Source organism: Artemia sp. Qi Xiang Cuo, chromosome 12 (assembly GCF_049724085.1).
Source record: "Artemia sp. Qi Xiang Cuo chromosome 12, ASM4972408v1, whole genome shotgun sequence".
NCBI lineage: Eukaryota > Metazoa > Arthropoda > Branchiopoda > Anostraca > Artemiidae > Artemia > Artemia sp. Qi Xiang Cuo.
This window is the reverse complement of record NC_142805.1, coordinates 69347797-69369990: the sequence shown is the minus strand read 5'-3', so window position 1 is coordinate 69369990 and position 22194 is coordinate 69347797. Positions and strand designations below refer to the sequence as shown.

The following is a 22194-nucleotide window of genomic DNA, read 5'->3' as shown; positions in this document are numbered from 1 at the left end:
TATATATATATATATATATATATATATATATATATATATATATATATATATATAAAAATATATATATATATATATATGTGAACAATTTATTACACTCCAAAGAGGTGACTACTACTGTAAATGCTTAAGTGTTATAGCTTGACTGCTTGAGCTTCATTGTTTCTTCTATATTGCATTGGAAAAAACAAGTAAAATTAGCTTTGCTTTGTTTTTTTTTTGCTATTCTCCGCTTTCACTAGAAATTATCATATTTATCACGCTAAATTGGTCTCAAGTTGTTACATGTCTCAGAAACTCTTTTGCTGGATATAAAGAATTCGCTTGTAATCACGTTATTTTATGATTCCATAGCTAAGAATTATCCTCTTCAAACTCAGTCCACTCTAATAATCAGGTAACCTTTTCGAAACATAAATTTTAAAATTTGGTCCCTTTATTTTTACCCTGGAGTTCCCGGCTTGGCTCATTATACTCTGACAGTTTTTTTTTCGATATTTCTTTGAATGTCATTTATCTTTGACATAAATTTGCTCTAAAGTAAAAAAAGAAAAAATTAGCACGAGATTCTGGGCAAGAAAATTTTCGTAAGGAAGTCAGCAAACTCAGTGCAACTAATTCTTCTCAGTAAGCTAGAGTAACTTTCACTTTAGATGAATAAAAGTAGATTATTATTTTCATCAAATCATAGAGATAAATTCACATAATTCAACACTAAACAATTACTTAAGGCATCATAATATGGCACTAATCTTGGATTCGTGAATATTACTCGTAGGATTCATTCTATTTCTGCCGCTCATGCATAACCAGCTGGCAATATTGCTAAATTATACGCTATTAAGCCAAAAGAGCTTTGAGATAAAGACACAAGGTTTGTACATTACGATATCCGCCTTTGAAAAACCGATTTTACTAGATCTCAGTATTCTAAAACCGGTTCTCTTTAGGTCAATTATGAATGAATGCAAGGCCGTACCCAGGATTTTTTTTTGGAGGTGTTTAACTCAATTTTTTTTTTGGGGGGGGGGATACACAAAAAAAAATAAAAAAACGCATACAAAATTTGTTTATATCTATTTTTGTTACGTTTTCACAAGTCAGACAAACATTTCGGGGGGGGGATCCAACCCCTCGAACTCCCCTCTGGGTACGGTCTTAGATGAATTAATCACATTAAAGCAATGGCCTGAAGTCCAAGTCTTTTCCTAGTCACTATAGAAAGACAATTCGAAAATACCTAAAAAGAGGAGCGTCAATTTGCCGAGATGCAAGGTTTTTAAAAAAGTTTGTGCAGATTTCAAATAATCAAAGATAAATTTTGATGCAAATCACAGCACTAAAAATTCCTAAAGCTTATTGGGACAGTTTTTGAATGATGAGTGCAGCTGCAACGGTCAGCACTGAACTGGTTGTGAAGGCTGCTCCTGCGCGAACATAGACGGTTCGAGTTCCTAAATTCTGCGGAGGTCTGAAATTATCCACTAGAGCCGATCCATCTTCAGCCAAGAGCTGTCTGAATTCCTTCAGCTGCAAAGAAACGAATAAATCATGTACCGATAAAATGAATCGTTCAGTCTATTATCGAACTCCTTTATAAGCCGTTCAAAGGCTAGTTAGACAGAACTCAATCATTTAACGGATAAAAATAAATAAATGAATGTATCTTAGCAGATCTAAGCAGGAAGCAAAGCCTATATATTATCAAATAAATTGTATCAAGCATCAAAGTCAAAAATCGGAGAAATAGCAAGAAATACATAAAAACGAAGAATGAAACAAGTTAGAGAAGGAAATGGCTATAGGAAACTACCCTAGCTTGGAAAAATTACAACACGATAAACAAAAAAAGGAATTTATAAATACTGAATCTCAATTTGGTTTCATACTTAGTTGCAACTGGGTATCCTTCTGATTTCACTCCAACCACGTCAACAGATCAAACGGTTTAAAGGTTTAAGCACCCCTTATAATCTTTAAACCAATTATCAACCCCTTTATTCAGTCTCTTGAATATGAAGAATGATCCTGAGAGCGTTTTAAAAAAGCTTGGTATTATCGGCTTCTAAAAAGATTACTTCTTGTTCATCATTTGTTTCCCTTAATTCTTATTCTAGGGGAAGGTTATTCAGAATCTTTAAAGCCGATGTTAATCAAGTGATTTTACGTTAAACCAGAAAACGAATCGAAAAGAGTAGACTTGGTGAGACTGGCTTCTAAAAGTTCCACGCTGAAACAGGGTTGTCAACTAGTATCTTTTCGTGTTAAATGCACTATTTTTTACCTCAGAGGGAATACGGAAGAATGAAATTCACAATTTTTGGGCGTCAGTTTTCTTTCTCTTTAAACGTCAGTAGTTGGCATATTCGTCAAAAGTGTATTTAACCAAAGGAAAAGAGTTGCCAACTTGCACACTTTTCGTGTTAAATGCACTCTTTTTTCCTCAGAGCGGATTCAGAAGAGGGGATGCGCAAATTTTTGACTTGTACTCATTTTTAGCATAAATCACTCTTTTTTGGCCTTGATTTGCGCTTTTTTAGAAGTCACCAGTTTGCAACCCTGCCCAAAAAACCTATATAGTTAGATATTGTCTTTCAGAAGATTTGAATTGTTGTTTTGTTATAACTATAGCAACAATGTTTTTGGAGAGCAATAATGAAGCTACTAATGTTATGGTTAAAATTTGTGCTAGGTTATAGATTTACTGTCGTTTCACTTGTGTTAATATAGTCTTATATTGGTCTCACCAATTGCAATACCAACGTTTCATCCAAAAGTAATTCGTAAACTGAAAGGAATTCGACTCGGTGAGATTAGCTTCGGAAAGTTCAATCCCTCAAATTCTAAATAGCTCGAAGTTGTAATTTCTCAGCACTTAAATTAGTTTCTCAACTGCAAAATTTAATTTTTTTGAAAACATGTAACGACGAAGACCACCCACCCTTTCCATCATAAAAACAAACAACTGGAAAAACAATAGGGAATTTTTCTAAGGCTGCGAATCTAAGACAGTGAAATTTGATCAAATCTTAAATGAATATTTCGGCTTTATATCAAAGAGCCGTCCTCAGCTCTTTTTGCTTGTTTGTTTTTATTGAGGACAAAAACGGAGTTATTGATACTATTTTCAAAAAGTTTTGGTAGTTCAACAATTTTAATTTTAATTGACTTGTGCTAATTCAGTCTTCTCCTGTCTTGCCAACTTAAAGAAAAAACGATAATAAGAAAAAAAAATTTATATATATTTGCTTGACGATTACTTTGTTATTTGCAAAAATATATTTCAATAAAATAATATTTCATTAGCACTAAGAAGAAGAAGATGAAAAAATGTATCTACAGACATGTTATTTCCAGGCATAAGTTGACAAAAGGAATCTTTAATTAAACCCAAGAAGAAGAAAAGTAACGTTTACGAGGCGTTTACATATACTCTTTGATTACTTTGCTATTAAGCAGTAATAAGGTTGAGATAAAATTATCTTTGATCAAAAATAAGAAGAACAAGAAAACAAATATTTGCACGGAGAAATTATTTTTTCTTGCTGATTACATTGCTATCAGTATTTGTACTGATATTGTAAAATAATGTAATCTTTCAAAACATGAAATATATTGTGAAAGATATATATTTATTGCTAATTTCATAGCAATAAATATTATGGTTTCGGGCAAAAAAAAAAGTTAGTGTCCGTCCATAACTCCATATATTTTATTGATGATTGATTATAACTGGACTTTTATTGAGTTTATGGTTGATGATTGACTTTTATTGATTTTAAGTCTTGCAAAACCGTCAAAACTCTAATCAAAACCAAAAAGAAGGAAAAAATAACTAAAAAAAATTAAAAAACCTGGTGCTTAAGATATTCTTAGTGATTATGTTGATATTTCTAATGATAATTTAAAATAAAACTTCAAAACGTGAAAGTGAATGTTTGCTAATAATAAAAACCCTTTTTCTTGATATAAAAAGAAAATTACCAACATTATTTTGAAAATCGTAGCTTTCAATTAACTCTTATCGATTTCATCTCTTCCAAAAGCTCCCTTAGTCATAATTGAAAAAGTGAAGTAGCAGTGTCCTTGGAAATTTTCCTTTGAAAATTTTAAGAAAAAAAATCGAATCTCTAATGCTTTAATTGTTGCTAAGGTTAAATATTTTGATTGACTAAATCTTTAAACAGTCTATAACAGTTGAACTATTCCCGATTTCAAGTCTTTTTTTCTCATTTGGCAAATTTTGCTGAATCACAGAAGTCATCGGTATTTTTTTGTTCTGCCAAATTACTTCTTTTTCTTCCCCTTTAGACAAGAAACTACTACTGCTACTAACAACTCACCTCACTATCATGCCGCCTGAGGCCAACACAGTTATGCACAGTCCTCAATCCCAATCTATTAAAAGCGTCCATCTTTACACCCTCCTAGGAAGCTCTCATTTCTCTTAAATATTTCCTTACGACATCTTACCAACCCAACCGAGGACGACCTGCTTTTCGTTTAGCCCTTAGACAAAAAACTGCTATTTGATACTTGAACTCCGTTTACTTTGCCTAAATTCTGTTGTTTATAAACGACTTTTATATTTTCATTCTTTCTTTTCTGTGTTGTCTTATTCACAATAATTGTTATATATGCAATTGCTTCTGTTAGTGTTTATTTAATATTTTCATTTATTGTACGAATGCAACAGCGCTATCTATTTAGTTCCTCCCTCTTGATACTTTCAAGCATTGCTGTAAATTCTTGTGTATGCTGTTGTGTTTTTTTTTTCTTCTTTTTTTTACTGTATCTTTAAAATAATTTGTTTAGCTTTCGTTTTAAAAAAAAGCTCATTATGCTGATTCTAAACATATAAGATTCATCAAGTTAGCGTTAATAATCAAAAGTTTCAAGGCTGAGAAAATTTACCTGATTTTTGAAATAGGGGGAAAACTTCCCCTAAAATGAGCGATAAATGATCCTAAAATCCCCTAAAATGAGCTTCTGTTGAGGAGGAGCAACCCTTTCATATACTTAAAAATTAATGTTCTTTTAAGTTTTATTTTTGCTCCTTATTTTCAGTTGAAAAAACTTGTTTTTTCCTATTTAATAAATAAGTGGAATTGAATAAAGTGACAGCTCGTTACGTTATTTTCTGAAGCCAGAAGTTATACTGAAGTTTATATAAACTATTTTTCTTCACGGCTCGTATGTACATAAAACTTTGAAGTTGCAAAAAGAAAAAAAAATACTGTGTAACTATACCAATACAATCCAATGTTAAGTCTCACCTGTCTGTCAGAAGCAGTAACTGGTGTCTCAAACATTGTCCAAAAGACAACTTCATTACAACTTGGAGTAGTGAGGGATCCATGGTATCGGTAAAATTTGGACAACTCTTCAGGCAGAACATCCTTCAGAGCAAAGTCAAGCCCCATTCCAGTAACATTGGCTCCTGCGTCTTTGACATCTTCAAGAAGCCGAAGGAATGGTTCCATATTCTCGTTATCTTTTTCGGTCGCCTTAACAGAATATGATATATTTTAATATAAACCCTTCAACATATATTACAATTACATACACGCTTAAAGAGTTGGTAGAATCATGGGTGTGGCAAGGGAAGGGAACAGGTGGGAAAAACCCACCCTGCAATCTTTCTGCAAAGATTTCCGTTCTTTTGACTCATCATTATTCCAAGATCTCGCAGCTCACGGATGTTAGCAGAAAATGTGAAGGACGCCATCTTTCTGCCATATTGAACAGTGATGAGAGAACTTTGATGATATATTCATCTTTGTGCTTAGACCGCTGATCAGAGCAGAATGATGAAACGCGTTTGCAAAAGAACACTATAAGATGTAAGAGCTTAGTGATAATATTTCAATTTTAAGCGTTCTTTGTCAAAAGATTTAATATCTTAACAAAAAGATAAGTAAAAGAACGGCCCTATTTTTTCTGGGATGAAGATTTGATTCCATTTCTTGTTAAAAGATCATGTGCTACTACGCATAAAGCTTAAAAGCTTTAAGTACTACTACAGTTTAAAAAGCTGATAAATAGAAGAATTCAATAAATAAGGTATGTTGTCAATTTTCAGCATTTAGTAAATCATGGAAAGTAGGTACCTAGTACCTACCTGATAAAAACAATGTTTATTACCGTATAGATTGAGGCAAGAATTACACAATAAACATCATTCTGTAATCCAAGATTAAACTATTACTGTCTACACTCTGACAGCCTTATTTATATACCGCAGATATAAATAGCTATAGGAGTAATCTCACTATTGTAAATATTTTTAAGAAAGCAGAAAGTATAAGGATTAACATATATGTTATGTCCAATTACACTATTGCAGAAGGTAGCATAGTAATTTATTGAATTCAGTATTTGCTTAAGGGTTAATTTTAGATTTAACATGAAGTAATTTAACAAAGGTAAACAAATATTGTACCAACTCCATTTTTTCAAAAAAGCTTATTTAATAAAAGATGTAAAGATATTGTTTTAAAAAATCAACCTATATTCAAAAACAAAGTTTTGAAAAATGTCCTAGGGATTAGTTCAAGTAACAAACCTAAACGACTGAAAGCATCAAAAGTTTTTCATAAAATCTTGTCACAATAATATAATCTAGTTCATTTGTTATTTCAAATTTTTAATCCAGTTACTTTTCTGTTTTTTTTAATTTAGCGCCTGCAACTACCAAAAAGAAGAAATGCATATGTCGGTCATTTTCATTATAATTGAATTCCCAGTTTCTCCTAATTTTGTAAGATACACATAGTCGCGTAAGTCTCCACTTAGGCTACCCAATTAAAAAAGTAATAAAACAAAACTGAAAAAATAATTTTCAATGCGTTTTGTGATTCGAGGCTAATTATTGAATATTGAACAGAATGTTAATTATAGGAATATTTATTTGGTCTCCTTGAATAATTGATATTTCAAGATGAACTATCTATAATCCTATCTAAATGTTATGTCTTCTGATCCTATGGTTGTACTGGATCTAGGTGATATAATTAACAAAGGAGATATTTAGGGAATCTGCTAAATGTAAGGTATATGGATTAACTACCCATAAAAACTTTCTCAATAATTAATCCAATATGTTACACAGATAGGTACATATATTTGCTGCTACTGTTTTTATCGAATCCAGAAAAATCTCATTAATGCAAATTTAAACCTGAAGAATGTTACATACAGGGCCGTCCCGTATGGGGAGGGAGGGGGACGCCCCCCCCCCAATGTTATTGGTCACTCGAAAAAAAAATCGGTAAAATCTAATTATTGACAAAAACATTCGGTCAAAATAACCAGCCAGTCGGTAAAATCTCTAGCCCCCCCCCCCAAAACATTTGGCTAGTAACGACACTGGTCACAGATAGGTGAAAGAATGCAAATATGGAGTATGCTGTCCGCTTTTTTCCGTTCCACTGAAAACAAAACAAAAAAATCTCAAGATAAAAAAAATCTCAAATCTCACAACATTCCGTTAAAGGCCTTTAATTCCTAACCCCAAAAAAGTAAATTCTGGGTTAACTCTATATGCAAGGTAGCCCTTATCCAAGGCTGTATCCAGGGGGGGGGGTTGACCCCCCACCCCCAAAAAATGTTTGTCCGACTTGTAAAACCTTAACAAAATTAAACATAATTTTTTGTACGTTTTTTTGTACCCCTTCCCCCGAAAAAATTCCTTATGTAAAACTCCTCCTTCCCCCCTGAAAAAAATCGTGGACATGACCCTCTCCTTATCTCTTTATAAGTGTAGCTGGATATGTAACAAATTGACAGATAGAGCAAAATCACTGTAAACATTCACCTCAATAAAAATTCCAAGAACAGTCAAACCATCCTTATTTCCCAGGGCTTCACCCAGATTTCGATATTTCCTGTTCCAGTGAACCAAGTGCAATTCTGCAGCATAGCTAGAATGAAAAAAAACAACATGATTTTCGCAGGCCTTAAGGGAAAAACGGATTAATAACAGTTTCTCAAAACGGTACTATCTAGGAATTCATAATTAGTGAGTTGAAGGGTAAGAAAGTTGAAAGATAATTAAAACATAATTTAAAAGATACGAAGCTAATAACGATTGTTTATCAATCTTTGGAGCTCAACCTCATAACTCGATCAAAAATTTAATTGACGACATATCTGAGCATTATTGCAACTGATAATTTTATTAGCATAATAAAAATAGTTTATTTTTATTGTGATTTAACAAGTTTCCAGCTGTCTATCACATGTTGTAGATCTTGGAACAATATTCTTGCCACCGTATGTGGCATACTTTCATTATGCCACGCCTGTACACACCGTCTCTGGTAAACGGTGCTCGCAATTCAATGCACACGGCTTTTGAAATTAGGTAACTGCTTGCTGTGATTCAAAAGCAGTTGTTCGTAAGAATAAAAGTTTTTTTTTGGGTTTCTGAGACACAATGAAAACAATATTGATATCTGCACACCCTTTTTCAGATATATCTGTTAGTCAGAAAAGAGGATATAAGAGGTTTGAAAAAACGACACAATGACGTGATTTCACAACTATTAGAAAAGAGTTTATTTGGGAAAAGTTGGTAATGGACCAACCAAAAAGTTGGTTGGTCTTGGTCAACCAAAAAGTTGGTTACCAACTTTTTATTCCGGTAAAAAGTTGGTAATGGACAAGTGGTAAAATGTTCCTCATTACCAAATATGCGGAAAACCAAAAGTGGGTGTTTTGTTTCGAGATAAAATGGCATAAGTTTGGCTTGTATATGCTGCAGTTTAGAAATAAGAGCACAAATTTTGTTGGGTTTTATGTTTTGGGTGTCACGTTGATTGCGTTTCAGAAATTAAAAGATAAAGTAGGTTTTAAAAAGAAATAGTCCATTTTAGTTTCCCTTGAAGGAACATATCATTATTTTTTGTTTTATTAAAGAATTATTTTAGGACATGTTACTTTAAGAGTTTTATTGAGTGAAAAATTTTGCTTTTTTATGTTTTCTTTTGAAAAAGTTATAATTTTCTATTCTACTCGTTTTGCAACTTTTTTTTTATCATGTGTTTTTATATCAATTGTATTTTATACTTATTATCTTTCAAATATACTTCATTAAGTTCATCCATATTTTTTCGTATTTTTATACAATTTATTCCACAAAATCAATTGTGCCATCTTCAGTTGAATCTAGAAATTTCAACCAAAAGTGGCTGAAAATCTAAGTTTTGTGCTTAATTAACTTTTAAATATGACAGAAATGTGGAGTATAATTAGCTCATTAGTGTCTATTTGTAGCTCATTATTAGTGTCTATTAGTTAGCTCATTAGTGTACCCCCGATCCTCCTCTCAGAATCTAAAACACATTGATCGCTAAAAATATTTCTTTTGCTAAAAAGGATAATGTGATGATACTTGGCACAACGAGTGTAAATCTTTGCTTTTTCTTAATGGCTTACATAACCAAGTGGCATTCCTTCTATTACAGAAAAGACATAACACTGGAAACCATTTCTCTAAATGTTTATCCAAGTAGAAGTCTGTAACTGCTGAATAATTACTATCTCATTGATTGATGATTTCCTGAATTAGATTAATATCAAATTTCCCAGTTTCCAATATGTTTACGGGGATATTGTACAGTGCTTCAAATGAATTAAAAAAAAAAAATCATAGATGTGTTTTTCAAAAGGGCTAGCCTCCAAAAGGCTTCTGAGTGTTTGTTGGAAATTAAATCTGTTTTATTTTGCTAGAAATATCACCTTTTTCCGAAAATAAAGTAAAAAACTTGTTCAAAAGTGAAATTTTTTAAAGAGAAGTAGAGCGCTAGATCAAGCCAAAGACGATTCACACAATGTTTCAAACTTAAAATGGCCAATAATTACCATAAATGTATAAATGAGACTAAAACCAAACAGAAATTGCAAGGAACAATCAAGTAAACTTAAAACGGTAAGGAATTACCACAAATAGGGGCCTTCTTAAGCCTTCTAAAGGTCAAAGCGTCATTCACACTTTACTAAATTATTCAACTGAGTACGCTTGGCCGTTCCTGAGATATTGTAGATACGCCATTCTGACAACTAGGATGCACACAGTGTCTTTTTAATTTATTTTGATATCCACCTCAACAACACCTGAAAGTTTCAAATTAGTACCCTTACTGGTTCCTGAGATATTCCATTTACGCCATTTTGGTATCCTGGATACAACTATTGTCTTTTCATTTAGCTCATCATCTTCCTCAGTGTTCCCTGGTAGTTTGAACTTAATACTCTTAGCCGTTCATAAGACATGACAGATATGCCATTTGGATAATCTGGATGCACACAGAATCTTTGGATTTAGTTCACCCTCCCCCTCAGCATTCCATGAAAGGTTCGATTTAGCACCCTTACTGAGGTACTTCTGATATACTGCGGGTGTGCCATTTTGACGACCTGGCAGCACATAGTCTGTTATTTCGCTTCTAAACTATGCTAAAAACCATGAAAAAAATTCCAAGCACTAAACCACAAGGAGCTTATAGTCTAAAAACATTACTTTTATTTGTATTAGAAATTAAAATTGTTTCGTCTTTTCCCCTCCTCCTCCTCCCCCCACTGAATTGCAATTTCTCTTGTCCCACGCCTCCCTCTTCCTTTGTCCAACAGCGCATGGAACTCCATCCTCCAAGCCTTTCCCAGAAATGTTGAGTGTGCCAAACAGTGCCTTTTTAATTTACCTTCACCCTCTACTTCAAGTCAAAATTTAGTATCAACTTGACTCTCTATCTCTCCAATACTCCCTTTAAATAACAACTTGATTTCTTAAGCCGTTCCTAAGACATTTTAAATAGTTGGTAATCTCAGGTGCCCAGTGTCTTTTGAATTACCCGGGTACGTTTGTTGTTTCTAGAGTGAACTCTTAGGAGGCCCTGAGAATCTTGGAGTGGTGAACAATCCGTAGGAGCTCGTTCAATGCACAACTATTCAAGGCCAACAAATATAAAACGAATTATTTCTTGTCGCTGAAAATGATCTTGAAAATGAGGTAATCGAAAACCAAGAACCAAACATACCTCCTTTTTCTAAAATAAAATCTACATGTAAACAATGACAACTTGCATAGCTTATAGTTCTTACCCCAGGGGCTGAGTAATTCAAGAATATGCTTTCATTGATGTTAAACGGATGCATAGGTGTTCTAAAGATGTTCAAATGTTCTAGAAATTTAGGAAAAATTCAGGAAATCAGACTTCACGGGTTTGTCGATATCGATATTTAGTTCGAGGAAAATTGGCTCCGGTAGGAAGTGAGGTTAGTAGCTGGTTCCGCATTAGATTAAGCAGAGTTGAGTTCTATTTCCATGTATATGGATAATTTTCATGTACATTGTCTTAAGGAGCACATGAAAGGCAATGAGAGAAAACGGAATCAAATGGTGAAGAAAAACTTTCCTGGATTTAGAGTATGCTGATGATTTAAACATCCTAGATGAAAATGTCAGCAACATGAATGGTCTTTAGAGGTTTTACGAGTTCAGGGTGCTAGAATAGGTTTTAGATTTAATGTAAGAAGACTAAGTTTGCAAAATATGGCAAGGGGGAGGGATCCTGAGTACTCATCCCCCTTGAAATTCAAAATTTTCTGAATCTTCTGGTTACATTTTATTCAAATTAACAAATAAATTTGTTTTTCTTTTTTTCCTCGAAAGGACAATTCCTCCATTCGTGCCTCAATGCAAAGAATTTCAAAAATAATTGACATATTCCATAGGAGTCTTTTTTTTATACCTGATAATATCTCAGGCTGAAATATTTTGTCCCTTATTCATTGTTCAAAATTGCTTATGTGAAGTTTGTGGCTAGGTAGAAACTTTGCAATATATCCAAAGGACCGACAGACAAATATAAATAGGTATCCATTGCGAGGGACCAAGTACTTACCCCCTCCCTAGAAAAATCAAAATGTACAGTTTGCGAAATTTACAATACTTAGTAAAATTCTGGAGCCTTAGGCAAAAAATTGAAATCCCCACTTTAGACTTTGAAAAGTGTTTTTTTTCAGATTTAACCCCCAACCGTTGAAAATTTTTATGGTTGCCTATATAGAGGTAATTATTTACATGTTTAGGTAATTTTGGGTTGAGACAGTCGGTAATTTGTTGAACTAAAGCAATTCAGATGCAGACAAGCTCAATAAAAAAGAAATCTTGACCAAACCCTATTCCAAGTGGTTCTGTATGTACGTTGTTGCTATACCAGCAGAACATATACATCATTGGACTTGCGCAAAAATATTGCGCAATGATTGGTCCAATTGGTATGATCAGTAATGTGTTAGATTTTCTGTGTAAAATTAATAAATATGGCAGGTGCTTCTTGGCTGACTTTCTCGTTTTATGTACTGGTCCTTGTTTTTCAGGTTCTTTGTGCAAGTCTCAGCCATGCTCTAAACATCAGATTTAATGCGATTGACCAAGACTTTTTTTTTTAACTAAGTGGTTCATACGCTAGCTGTATTTCTCCCAAGGGGTCAGTCACTCTGCAATATCTGGTTTACATACTGGAGCTCCACTTACTCCGTTAAACCTAGCAAAATTCCGCCACGCCCTCCCTATTCATGCATCGCACTCAGAGCTTCCACTTTCGAATCTTAAAAATCGGGGACAAGTCTTAAGAATTCGGGGAGTTTTCAGGGACAGGTCTTCAAGATTCGGGGAATTTTCGGAGAGAAAACAAAATGGAATTTCGTTGCGAAAATTTGGGAGCCAATATTGGTTTTAGCTTCGTTTTCAGGATGAACGTTTTTATGGCTTGGATTCAAGTAGTAAATCAAGCCTTTTACAGAATAGGTTTTAGAGCCAAACCACGGGATTAGAACCAATAGCTGAAAACGCTTATTGCTGACAGTGCGGCAAAAACTTCAAAATTGTTTAAAAATAAAAAAAAGGCTGAATTACACTCTGGAACTCCGTTGATTTAGGTTTTACAATATCTTTGTTCCTTTATTCTCTAAGCACGAAAACGAGACTTTTATGTCACTTATTTTCAGAAAGATGACAAAATAAAGTATAGACATGCAATAATTGCAAACAGAGCAATAACATGTGAAATGATTTTTACACCAGGGGTTTAATAAAAAAAAAAAATCACCTGAAAGTAAGGAGCAGCATTAAAAATTAAAACGAATAAAAACGATAACATAATAAGGGGAATTGCCCCCTCAAAACACCCGACTATTCACGCTGAAGTTTTATAGTAGTTAAGCTTCTTAACCTATAAGTAAGGGGCAATGTTAAAACTTAAACCAAACAGGAGATAAATTTAAAAAAAAGTAAATTTAAACTTAAATTAAAAAGGGAATTTTGACGACAATTGATGAATTATTGGTTTTTCATGCTGATTCTCAGGTTCTAGGTATCCCCCCTCGTAAATCTCGCCACGGAAAAAAATACTCCCAAAAAAAATACTTCCCTTCAAATTCCCTATTTTGCGATCTTGTACATAGTCTATAGCAAAATTTTGCCTCATTAGGAGGAGACAGGGCGGGGCAAAGGGGTGGTGCAATTTTTACGGTAAGAAGATTATTTTAGGGATAGTTTTAAAAAGAAATACAATTATACAACATTTTTCTTAAATTCTTTTGTTTCTATCTCATGATTAGCCTTCATATAGGGTTACTAATTGTCCAAGCCTTAGAAGTTGTAAAGGTAGGCCTAATTATCTAAATAAATTTACCAGGCTATCCCTAATTTGAGTAAGATATATTTTGCGTAAAATTTCCTTCGCCCAACTAACAGCTTTGGAAGACCGTAAAAAGATCCTTAAACTTCAGTTTAAATTATTATGTCCACTGAAAATATTACATGGGTGAAGGGACCAGAATAATAGTTGTGAGGGGAATGGAAGGTGAATACGCTTGAGGACAAAAGGTGGTACGACAAATACAATCCTCAAATAAAAAAGAAAACAACCTAATTTTTACCCATCGAATGAAAAAAAAAATTAAGCGTTAAGAATCCCTGGCAAAAAGATCAATTCCTTCAATATATCATGCATTCAATCATTAGGTATTAAACATTAATACAGTATGTCTAAAACCAAAAATAGCAAAAGAAAACAAAATTTAAACTTACAATTCGGCTTTTAAAAATATTCTCCTTTAGAAATTCAATTTCAAAATCCAACTCAAAGTTTGTGATACCTTGGATAAGAAGGAAGATTTGTTTTATGGGTGAGAGTAAGTGACTGTCCTAAAAGGATTAAAAAGAATAAGACTGCTGGGGCTAGTATGGTTTATAGGTATCCCAAATCTTGTAGCTCTGAGGCTAGAAACAAGTTATTGAAAATTATGAATATGACTTTTGAAAAAGGGGAAGTACCTAACGATTTTAGGAAAACCTTAATTAAGCCACTTTATCAAAAAGGTGATAAAAGTGAGTGTGGTAATTATCGAAGCATTAGTCTGGTCTCTGTAGGTAGCAAATTACTTAGTAATATGATACTTTTTAGACTGAGATGTGCCGTAGACAAAGTTTTAAGAGAAGAACATGCGGTTTTAGAGAAGGTAGAAGATGCATCGACAAAATTGTCACTCTTAGGTTAATAATTGAGAAGTGCCTGAGTTGTCAAAAACCTTTGGTCCTTAGTTTCATAGATTACGAGCCATTCTTCGGTTCTGTTGATAGAAGAGCTTTAGCAAAGGTCTTATCCTTGTATGGTATACCAGGCAAATACATTAAAGTGATTAGTGTTATGTACGAGAATAACACTGCTGCAGTTGCAATGAGGTTATTTCCTGCATAGGCAGGAAATGAGGTTAGCAGCTGGCTTTGTATTTAATCAGGAGTTAAGCAGGGTTGTGTTCTATCCCCATTTATAGGGATTGTTTTGATGGATTTTGTCTGAAGGAGTACAGGAAAGGCATCGGGAGACCACGGAATCAAATGGGGAGGAAAATCTCTCCTGGATTTAAGTGATACTTGTGATTTATGTATTCTAGAGGGAAAGTTTGTACAAAAGGAATGAACTTTTATAGGTTTCTCGAGTTCAAGGTTCTAAAATGGGTTTGTAAATTAATGCTAAGAGGACTAAGTCACTAAGGCTAGGAATAAGTGAAGATGAGAAAGGTGACGTTGGGTAATGAAAAGATTGATCAGGTGGGCAGCTTCACTTACCATGGTAGTATTGTTGGTGGAGATGGTGGGAGCAGTGAAGATGTTAAAAGTACAATAGCCAAGGCTCGGGGTGTTTTTTCACAGTTAAAAAAGTTTGGAAGAATAGGAAGATAAGTCTGCAAACCAAGATTAGAATATTAGAAGCTACATTGATGACAGTAGTCAAATTTGGTTCTGAAGCATGGGCGCTGCGAAAAGCAGATGAAGATTTGCTAGATGTTTTCCAGAGAAATTGCTTAAGGATTGTTCTGGGCACCCGGCTGACTGACCGTATTTCAAACAATATGCTGCACGAAAAATGTGGTTCAATTCCGCCCTCTAGGGCTATAATGAAAGAAAGGTTGAGGTGGCTAGGCCACGTTGTGCGGATGAAGGATGACAGATTGCCGAAGATTTTTCTTTTAGGTCAACTGTCTAGGGCTAAACAGAAAGCAGGTCCTCCTGGTCTGGGTGGGAAGGATGCCATAAAGAAAGATTTATAGGAAACGGGAACTTCATGGGAGGGTGTAAAAAGGGAGGCTTTGAATAGATTGGGATGGAGGAGGAGCGTGCGTAGCTGTGTTGGCCTCAGGCGGAATTGTGCTATGGTAAGTTGTTAGTAGTAGTAGTAATAGCAGTATAAGGCACAAAACGACAATCGAAAAAAAAAAATGCCTGATTAGTGAATGGAAGTCTTGCCACTCTGATTCAAAGTTTAACGGGCTAGTAGCTGAACTACGGCGGCTGATGATCAAATTGAATCTATTTGTTGTTGTAGGACTATAATTGTGTAACTTAGGGTCCTTTTCCCAAAGACAATCGACGGAGGAGGGTCATGTCATCATCATCAAAATCATAGTTATTGGACCTTATTCAGCAAATACATGCGTAATTGACTATTATAAAACATTGAGTTAATAAAAGTTTCTATTATAAAGAGTGAGAGCATTAAACTATATTTGGTGAAGCTGAACTTTTGCGAAAATGAGGGGGGAAGGGCGTACATCAAGGAATAGTCCTTAAATTTAGAGATTCAATTATTTGTTGCTATATGAATTTCTTCCTCTTAAGAACATTCGATATCTTAAAAATCATCAGATATGAACAATAGCTTTCAAATGAGCAATTAAACATCTATCTAAGAAGTTCTGGTAGACCACTAGCCCCAGCTTTTCTGCTTGAGACATGGCACCAATACTGCCTTTTTAGTGCTATTTGGCACTTACGGATCGTGAAATTTATAATGAAAACGTAGATATCAAAAATCGCTTTTATGTGAGCTATTAAACATCTGCCTAAGATGTTTTCGTAGCCCACTAGCCCCACCCTTTGAGAAATGGCACAAAAAGTGCCATTTTTAGTCCCATTTGGCTCTTGCAGATGGTGGAATTTATCAAAAGCATGTAGACATAAGAAATAGTTTTTGAATGAGCCATTCAGAATCTCTCTATGATGTTTTGGTAAACCGCTAGACCTGAAAAAAAAGAAAAAAAACTCTGGGAACAGATTAGTGCTACCCATGCAAAAAAGTGATTTTCCCTGTTGTTCCAGGCTGGGGACTGTAATTTCCCTGTAAAAGGTTTCCGACTATGCTGACTCCAATGGTATACTTTTCATTTTGATCTGACGCCATTTTTGAGGGTTTCAGGTTTTTTTTCAACATCACCATACATTTCTTTTCGCAATAAACTTTTACTTTTAAGACGAAGCGAAATAATATTTACTACTCCTGAATCAGAGTCAGATGGCAATTCTTTTCACTAAGCATTTTTTTTCGAAATGCTTTTTTTAACTTTGAGTTACTATTGGTTGTTGTCCACTCTTTACTAGGCTGCAGCTATAGCTTCTACCATGATTAAATAAAAAAAAAGTTTTTTTTAACTGAAAGTAAGGAGTGACACTAAAACTAACTTAAAACGATTAGAAATTATTCCGTATATGAAAGGGGCTGTCCCCCCTCAACACCTCGCTCTTTACGCTAAAGTTTTTTATTGTTCTACAAAATAGAGTTAATAAAGAGCCAAACTTTAGCGTAAGGAGCTAGGTGTTGAGGAGCGGGCTGTCCACTTCTTATACGGAATAATTTTTTTTTGTTTTAAGTTTTAACGTCGCTCCTTACTTTCAGTTTAAAAAAACTTTTTTTTATTTAATTTCTGAATGTTATTGAACTAATACAGGTTTTGATTTTGTCTCACAGTAGATCAATAACTAAAACAAAACTTGCATATTAATTTTACTTTTATTTGGTTAAATAACTTTCTCGAAAGTTGTTTAATTTTATTTACGAACGTTTTTACTAGTAATAAATATACATAACTTACGAATTAACATACGTAACGAACTTCTATATTCATATATTTTTAATACGTATACTAGGGGATTCTCCCCCTAGTTAATACCTCGCTCTTTACGTTAAAGTTCAAATTTTGTTCCAATTCTTTAAAAATGACCCTTAATCACAAAGGCCGTTAATTAGAATAAATAGCTCTTATAAAAAAACTAAAAAAATCTTTGGCTTAAAGAGCGAGGTATTGACTAGGGGCGAACCCAATCATATACGTAATAATTTTTGTTCGTTTTAAAGTTTTGGTGTTACTCCTTACTTTAAGTTGAAAACTTTTTTTTAATTTAATTTCTGATCGTTTTTTAAATAATGCTGGGAAATCCGGTGCCCCCTTCATAGCAACGTGCCTTCCCCATGAAAACTTCTTCCATGGAAAGAGCCTCCCACATAACCCCGACCCCCCCCCCCACTACCAGAAAAAATACCCCCTAAAAACGTCTGTATACTTCCCAATAACCAATACTATATGTAAACATTAGGTAAAGTTCATAGCTTTCATCCCTCCCCCTGAGGACTTTGGGGGATTAAGTTATCCTAAAAGACCTATTTATTATATTTTCGACCATGCTGAACAAAATGGCTATCTCAAATTTTGACCGGGTGACTCTGGGAAAAAAATGAGAGTGGGAGGGGGCCTAGTTGCCCTCCATTTTTTGGTCACTTAAAAAGGGCACTAGATCTTTTAATTTTCGTTTGAATGAGCCCTCCCACGATATTTTAGGACCACCGGGTCGATACGATTACCCCTGGGAAAAAAATAAACACGCATCCGTAATCTTTCTTCTGGCAAAAAATGCAAAATTCCACATTTTTGCAGATATGAGCTTGAAACCTCTACTGTAGGGTTTTCTGATACACTGAATCTGATGATGTGATTTTCATTATGGCTCTATAACTTTTAGGCGGTGTTTCCCCCTTTTTTCGCAAATCAGGCAAATTTCCCAGGCGCGTAACTTTTGATGGGTAAGACCAAACTTGATGAAACTTATATATTTAAAATCAGCATCAAATTTTGATTCTTTTGATGGTATTGGTATCAAAATTCCGTTTTTTAGAGTTTCGGTTACTATTGAGCCGGGTCGCTCCTTGCTTACAGTTCCCTACCACGAACTGTTTGATACCAGACAAATATATTAAAGTGATTAGTGCTATATGCGAGAATAACACTACTGCGATTAACGCAGGAAATGAGATTATCAGATGGTTTAGTATTAAATCAGGAGTTAAGCAGGGTTGTATTCTACCCCCTTTATATGAATCATTTTGTTGGATTTTGTCTTAAGGAGCACAAGAAAGGCAATGGGAGACCAAGGAATCAAATGTAGAGGAAAAAATCTCCTGGACTTAAATTATGATGATGATTTAAGCATCCTAGATGAAAGTGTGAGCAAAATGAATGAACTTTTGGAAGTTTTGAGAGTTCAGGGTGCTTGAATAGGTTTGAAAATTAATGTTAAGAAGACTAAGTTACTAAGGGTAGGAATAAGTGAAGATGAAAAGGTGACTTTGGGTAACAAAAAGATTATTCAGGTGGACAAGGTGGACAACTTCACTTACCTTGGTAGTATTATTAGTAAAGACGGTGGGAGCAGTTAAAAGTAGAATAGCCAAGGCTCACGGTGTTTTTTTTGTAGTTAAAAAAAGGTTTGGAGGAATAGGAAGATAAGTCTGCAAACCAAGATTAGTATTTTGGAAGCTACAGTGATGACAGTGGTCGAGTATGGCTCTGAAGCATGGGCGCTCCGAAAAGCGGGTGAGGATTTGCAAGATGTTTTCCAGAGAAATTGCCTATGGATTGTTCTGGGTACCCGGCTTACTGACCGTATTTCAAAACAGTAGACTGTACGAAAAGTGTGGTTCAATCCTCCTTTCTAGGGCTATAATGAGAGAAAGGTTGAGATGGCTAGGGCACGTTTTGCGGATGAATGATGACAGATTGCTGAAGATTGTCCTTTTCGGCCAACGTCTAGGGCTAAACAAAAAGCAGGCCATCGGCGGTTGGGGTTGGGAGGATGTCACAAAGAAAGATTTAAAGGAAATGGGAACTTCCTGGGAGGTGTAAAGAGGGAGGTTTTGAATAGACTTGGATGAAGGATTAGCGTACATAGTTGTGTTGGCCTCAGGTGGCTTGCTGCTACGGTAAGTTTTTAGCAGCAGTTAGTTGTGTTTAAATGAAAGACATTATTGGACGTAAGAAAATGCAAAATATAGCTTTTGAATTTTTGAAAAGAAATAACAAAACCCATTTATATTGTCAATTTAAATAATAAATTATTTCGTCTTCTATTTCAGTAGAATGTTATACTTTGCGTCAATCAATATCTTAACTTTTCTCTTTTTATTTTTTGATATTATCTTGTGTAAACGGTGTTTAACTTTTTTTTATTGCAGGGGTTCTGATGACCGTATATACAAACGTCGTTATGCAGTGCAAAAATAGAATGAAAACACAATACATAAACAAAGATATCTTGGTAAAAACCATATATCTACATCAGCTACAAAAACAATCTACCTTGATCCTCCAAGGGTATGTTCAGAGCCTACTGAATTATTTGCACCCCAATGGAAATGCATCTGAGCAAAGTTGTATTTTCCAATCAATCCTCCATCAGCTATGTAGGGTGTCCTATCGATGTCCATAGACAAAACGGCTGAAAAGAAAAATTATTGATGAATTTGTCTGATGCTATTGTAGTAAACGCATTAATATTGACTTTGCAAACAATTACATTTTTCACCAGCCTATCATACCAAATGGATGATGATAGAAAGTTGGAGTTGGGTCGATTTGACGCCAAATTTTGAGATATGGCTATCAATTTTGATGACTAAAACCGAAGTGATGACACCCATTTCAGTCTCAATTGTGCACCTGAAGCCATATTTTAATCAGAAGGTTTTAAAGGTGCGAAAAATACGCCTCTAGGTCTAGGGGCAATATGATACGCGCAACCCCTGGGTAAAACGATCCACTAAGCAAGTAACCACTCTTAAGAAATAGGGTTGATAAAAAAAATTGTTGTCGAAATGTAGACATGTTATGCACTATTGGAATGATGATTAAGCAAGGGTGTTTATCTGCACAATTGCTGAGCTTGGCGACCCAAGCCTCCCACGACTTCTAAAATTTGGAACTGTTCAGCCTCTTTTCAGGACTGTTCAGGGACCTCAATCGAGACAGAGTGAATAGTTTTTCAAACATTGTGCTTAACTTCAGTTGGTATCTGAAGGTATTTTAAGTCGTTAACTACAAAACATGAGGCTAAAGTTTAGATTTTTGCCAAGTTCATGCCGCCACCTCCTTCGGCAAGGGCTCTAAATTGCTCAATTGTTGAATACATGACTGTATAAAAATTTCAGTAAATGTAACTGCAGAGCCCTAGGTTCCAAGCCGACCAAACAACCAAAACTTCTTAAGTTTAGAAGTTTTGGTTGTTTGGGTTTTTGGTTATTCTTGAGTTTAAAAGTTCTGGTTGTTTAAGTTTAGAAGTTTCATGTTACATCTCTTTCGATACTTAAATGCTTATGGATCATCGACAATAATCAGATGACTATCCTAAACTAAAACACATGGTGTTCATTGATGTGTCTGGTGTGAAGGACTCTTCGGATTATGTATTTTTTATCTCCACACTTAGTGCTCAAAGCAATCTCCTGGGGCTAACCCTTTAAATATTTTCGGAGACCGCACTGCCTCTTCATGATGATAAATAAAAGTTCAAATAGGGATAAAATCCTTTTAATAGACAGTGATAAATTTCACAAAAACAATATATATTTCAGTGACATATGCAGTGACCATCATGTGAAATTCATCACTGTTTGTGAAATTTATCACTCTATTAAAAAGATTTTATCCCTAATTGACCTTTTATTTATTGGCTAAACCTCTCCCTCCTAGCTTGATAAGTGTAGACATTATGTACCTCTCAATACTCATGATTCTTTAGTGGCCATTTAAAGAGTATATTTGGAGGTAACAGTGGACTTCACCTTATAATAGGGCCGTTCTTTTACTCATCTATGTGCTAAGTGACAAAGAAAGCTTAAAAGTGAAATCTTAGCACTAAGATCTTACATCTTATGGCGTTCTTTTGCAAACGTCTCATCATTCTGCTCTGATCAGCGGTCTGAGAACAATGATGAGTATATCATCAAAGTTCTCTCATCATTGTTCTATATGGCACAAAGATGGCGTCTTTTACACTTTTTGCTAACATCAGTGAGCTGTAAGATCTTAGAACAAAGATGAGTTAAAAGAACTGAAATCTTTGCAGAAGGATGTGAGATCTTAGATGTAAGATCTTAGTGCAAAAGAACGGGCTTAATACTCCGCCAGCATCACTAGCCCCCAGCCAGCGTTTAACCCCTAGCCTACCCCCGTATCTGTAGCAAAATTTATCTTTTCAAATGGATTTACATAAAGATTACCTACTTTTTAAATTTTTTTTTGTCAATATATTGACAACAGATTAAATTGCTAGAGTCATTATACAACTTGTCAATGATGTAAGGTTTATTAGTAATATTTGAATATCATAACTTGTATTTGAAGAGATCTAAACTTAATTCAGATTGCCTAAATAGTGTAGATTTATGAAAGGATTTATAAATCTTTGTATTTTGCAATTCTCATTATCTAAAGTAGTTTAAAATGTCAGCTTTTTTATTTACCGTGAATCAAAATGTCAACTTTACTACATATTTTCGCAATAGTCTAAAGGTTTAAGGT

The 22194-nt window shown here is 34.5% G+C and overlaps 1 protein-coding gene across 1 annotated transcript in view; it reads right to left on the bottom strand.

Annotated features, from left to right (window-relative positions):
- Window positions 1–616: 616 nt before the first annotated feature.
- The window catches only part of LOC148946445 (carbonic anhydrase-like), a 98236-nt gene continuing 76658 nt past the window's right edge, over window positions 617–22194 (bottom strand). The window contains exons 6-9 of the mRNA XM_089098469.1: window positions 19975–20113; window positions 7814–7919; window positions 5274–5504; window positions 617–1527 (exon numbers count right to left, since the gene is read on the bottom strand). Coding sequence (XP_088954595.1) covers window positions 1354–1527; window positions 5274–5504; window positions 7814–7919; window positions 19975–20113 — 650 coding nt within the window. The 3' untranslated portion in view covers window positions 617–1353. The remainder of the gene's footprint in view (window positions 1528–5273; window positions 5505–7813; window positions 7920–19974; window positions 20114–22194) is intronic.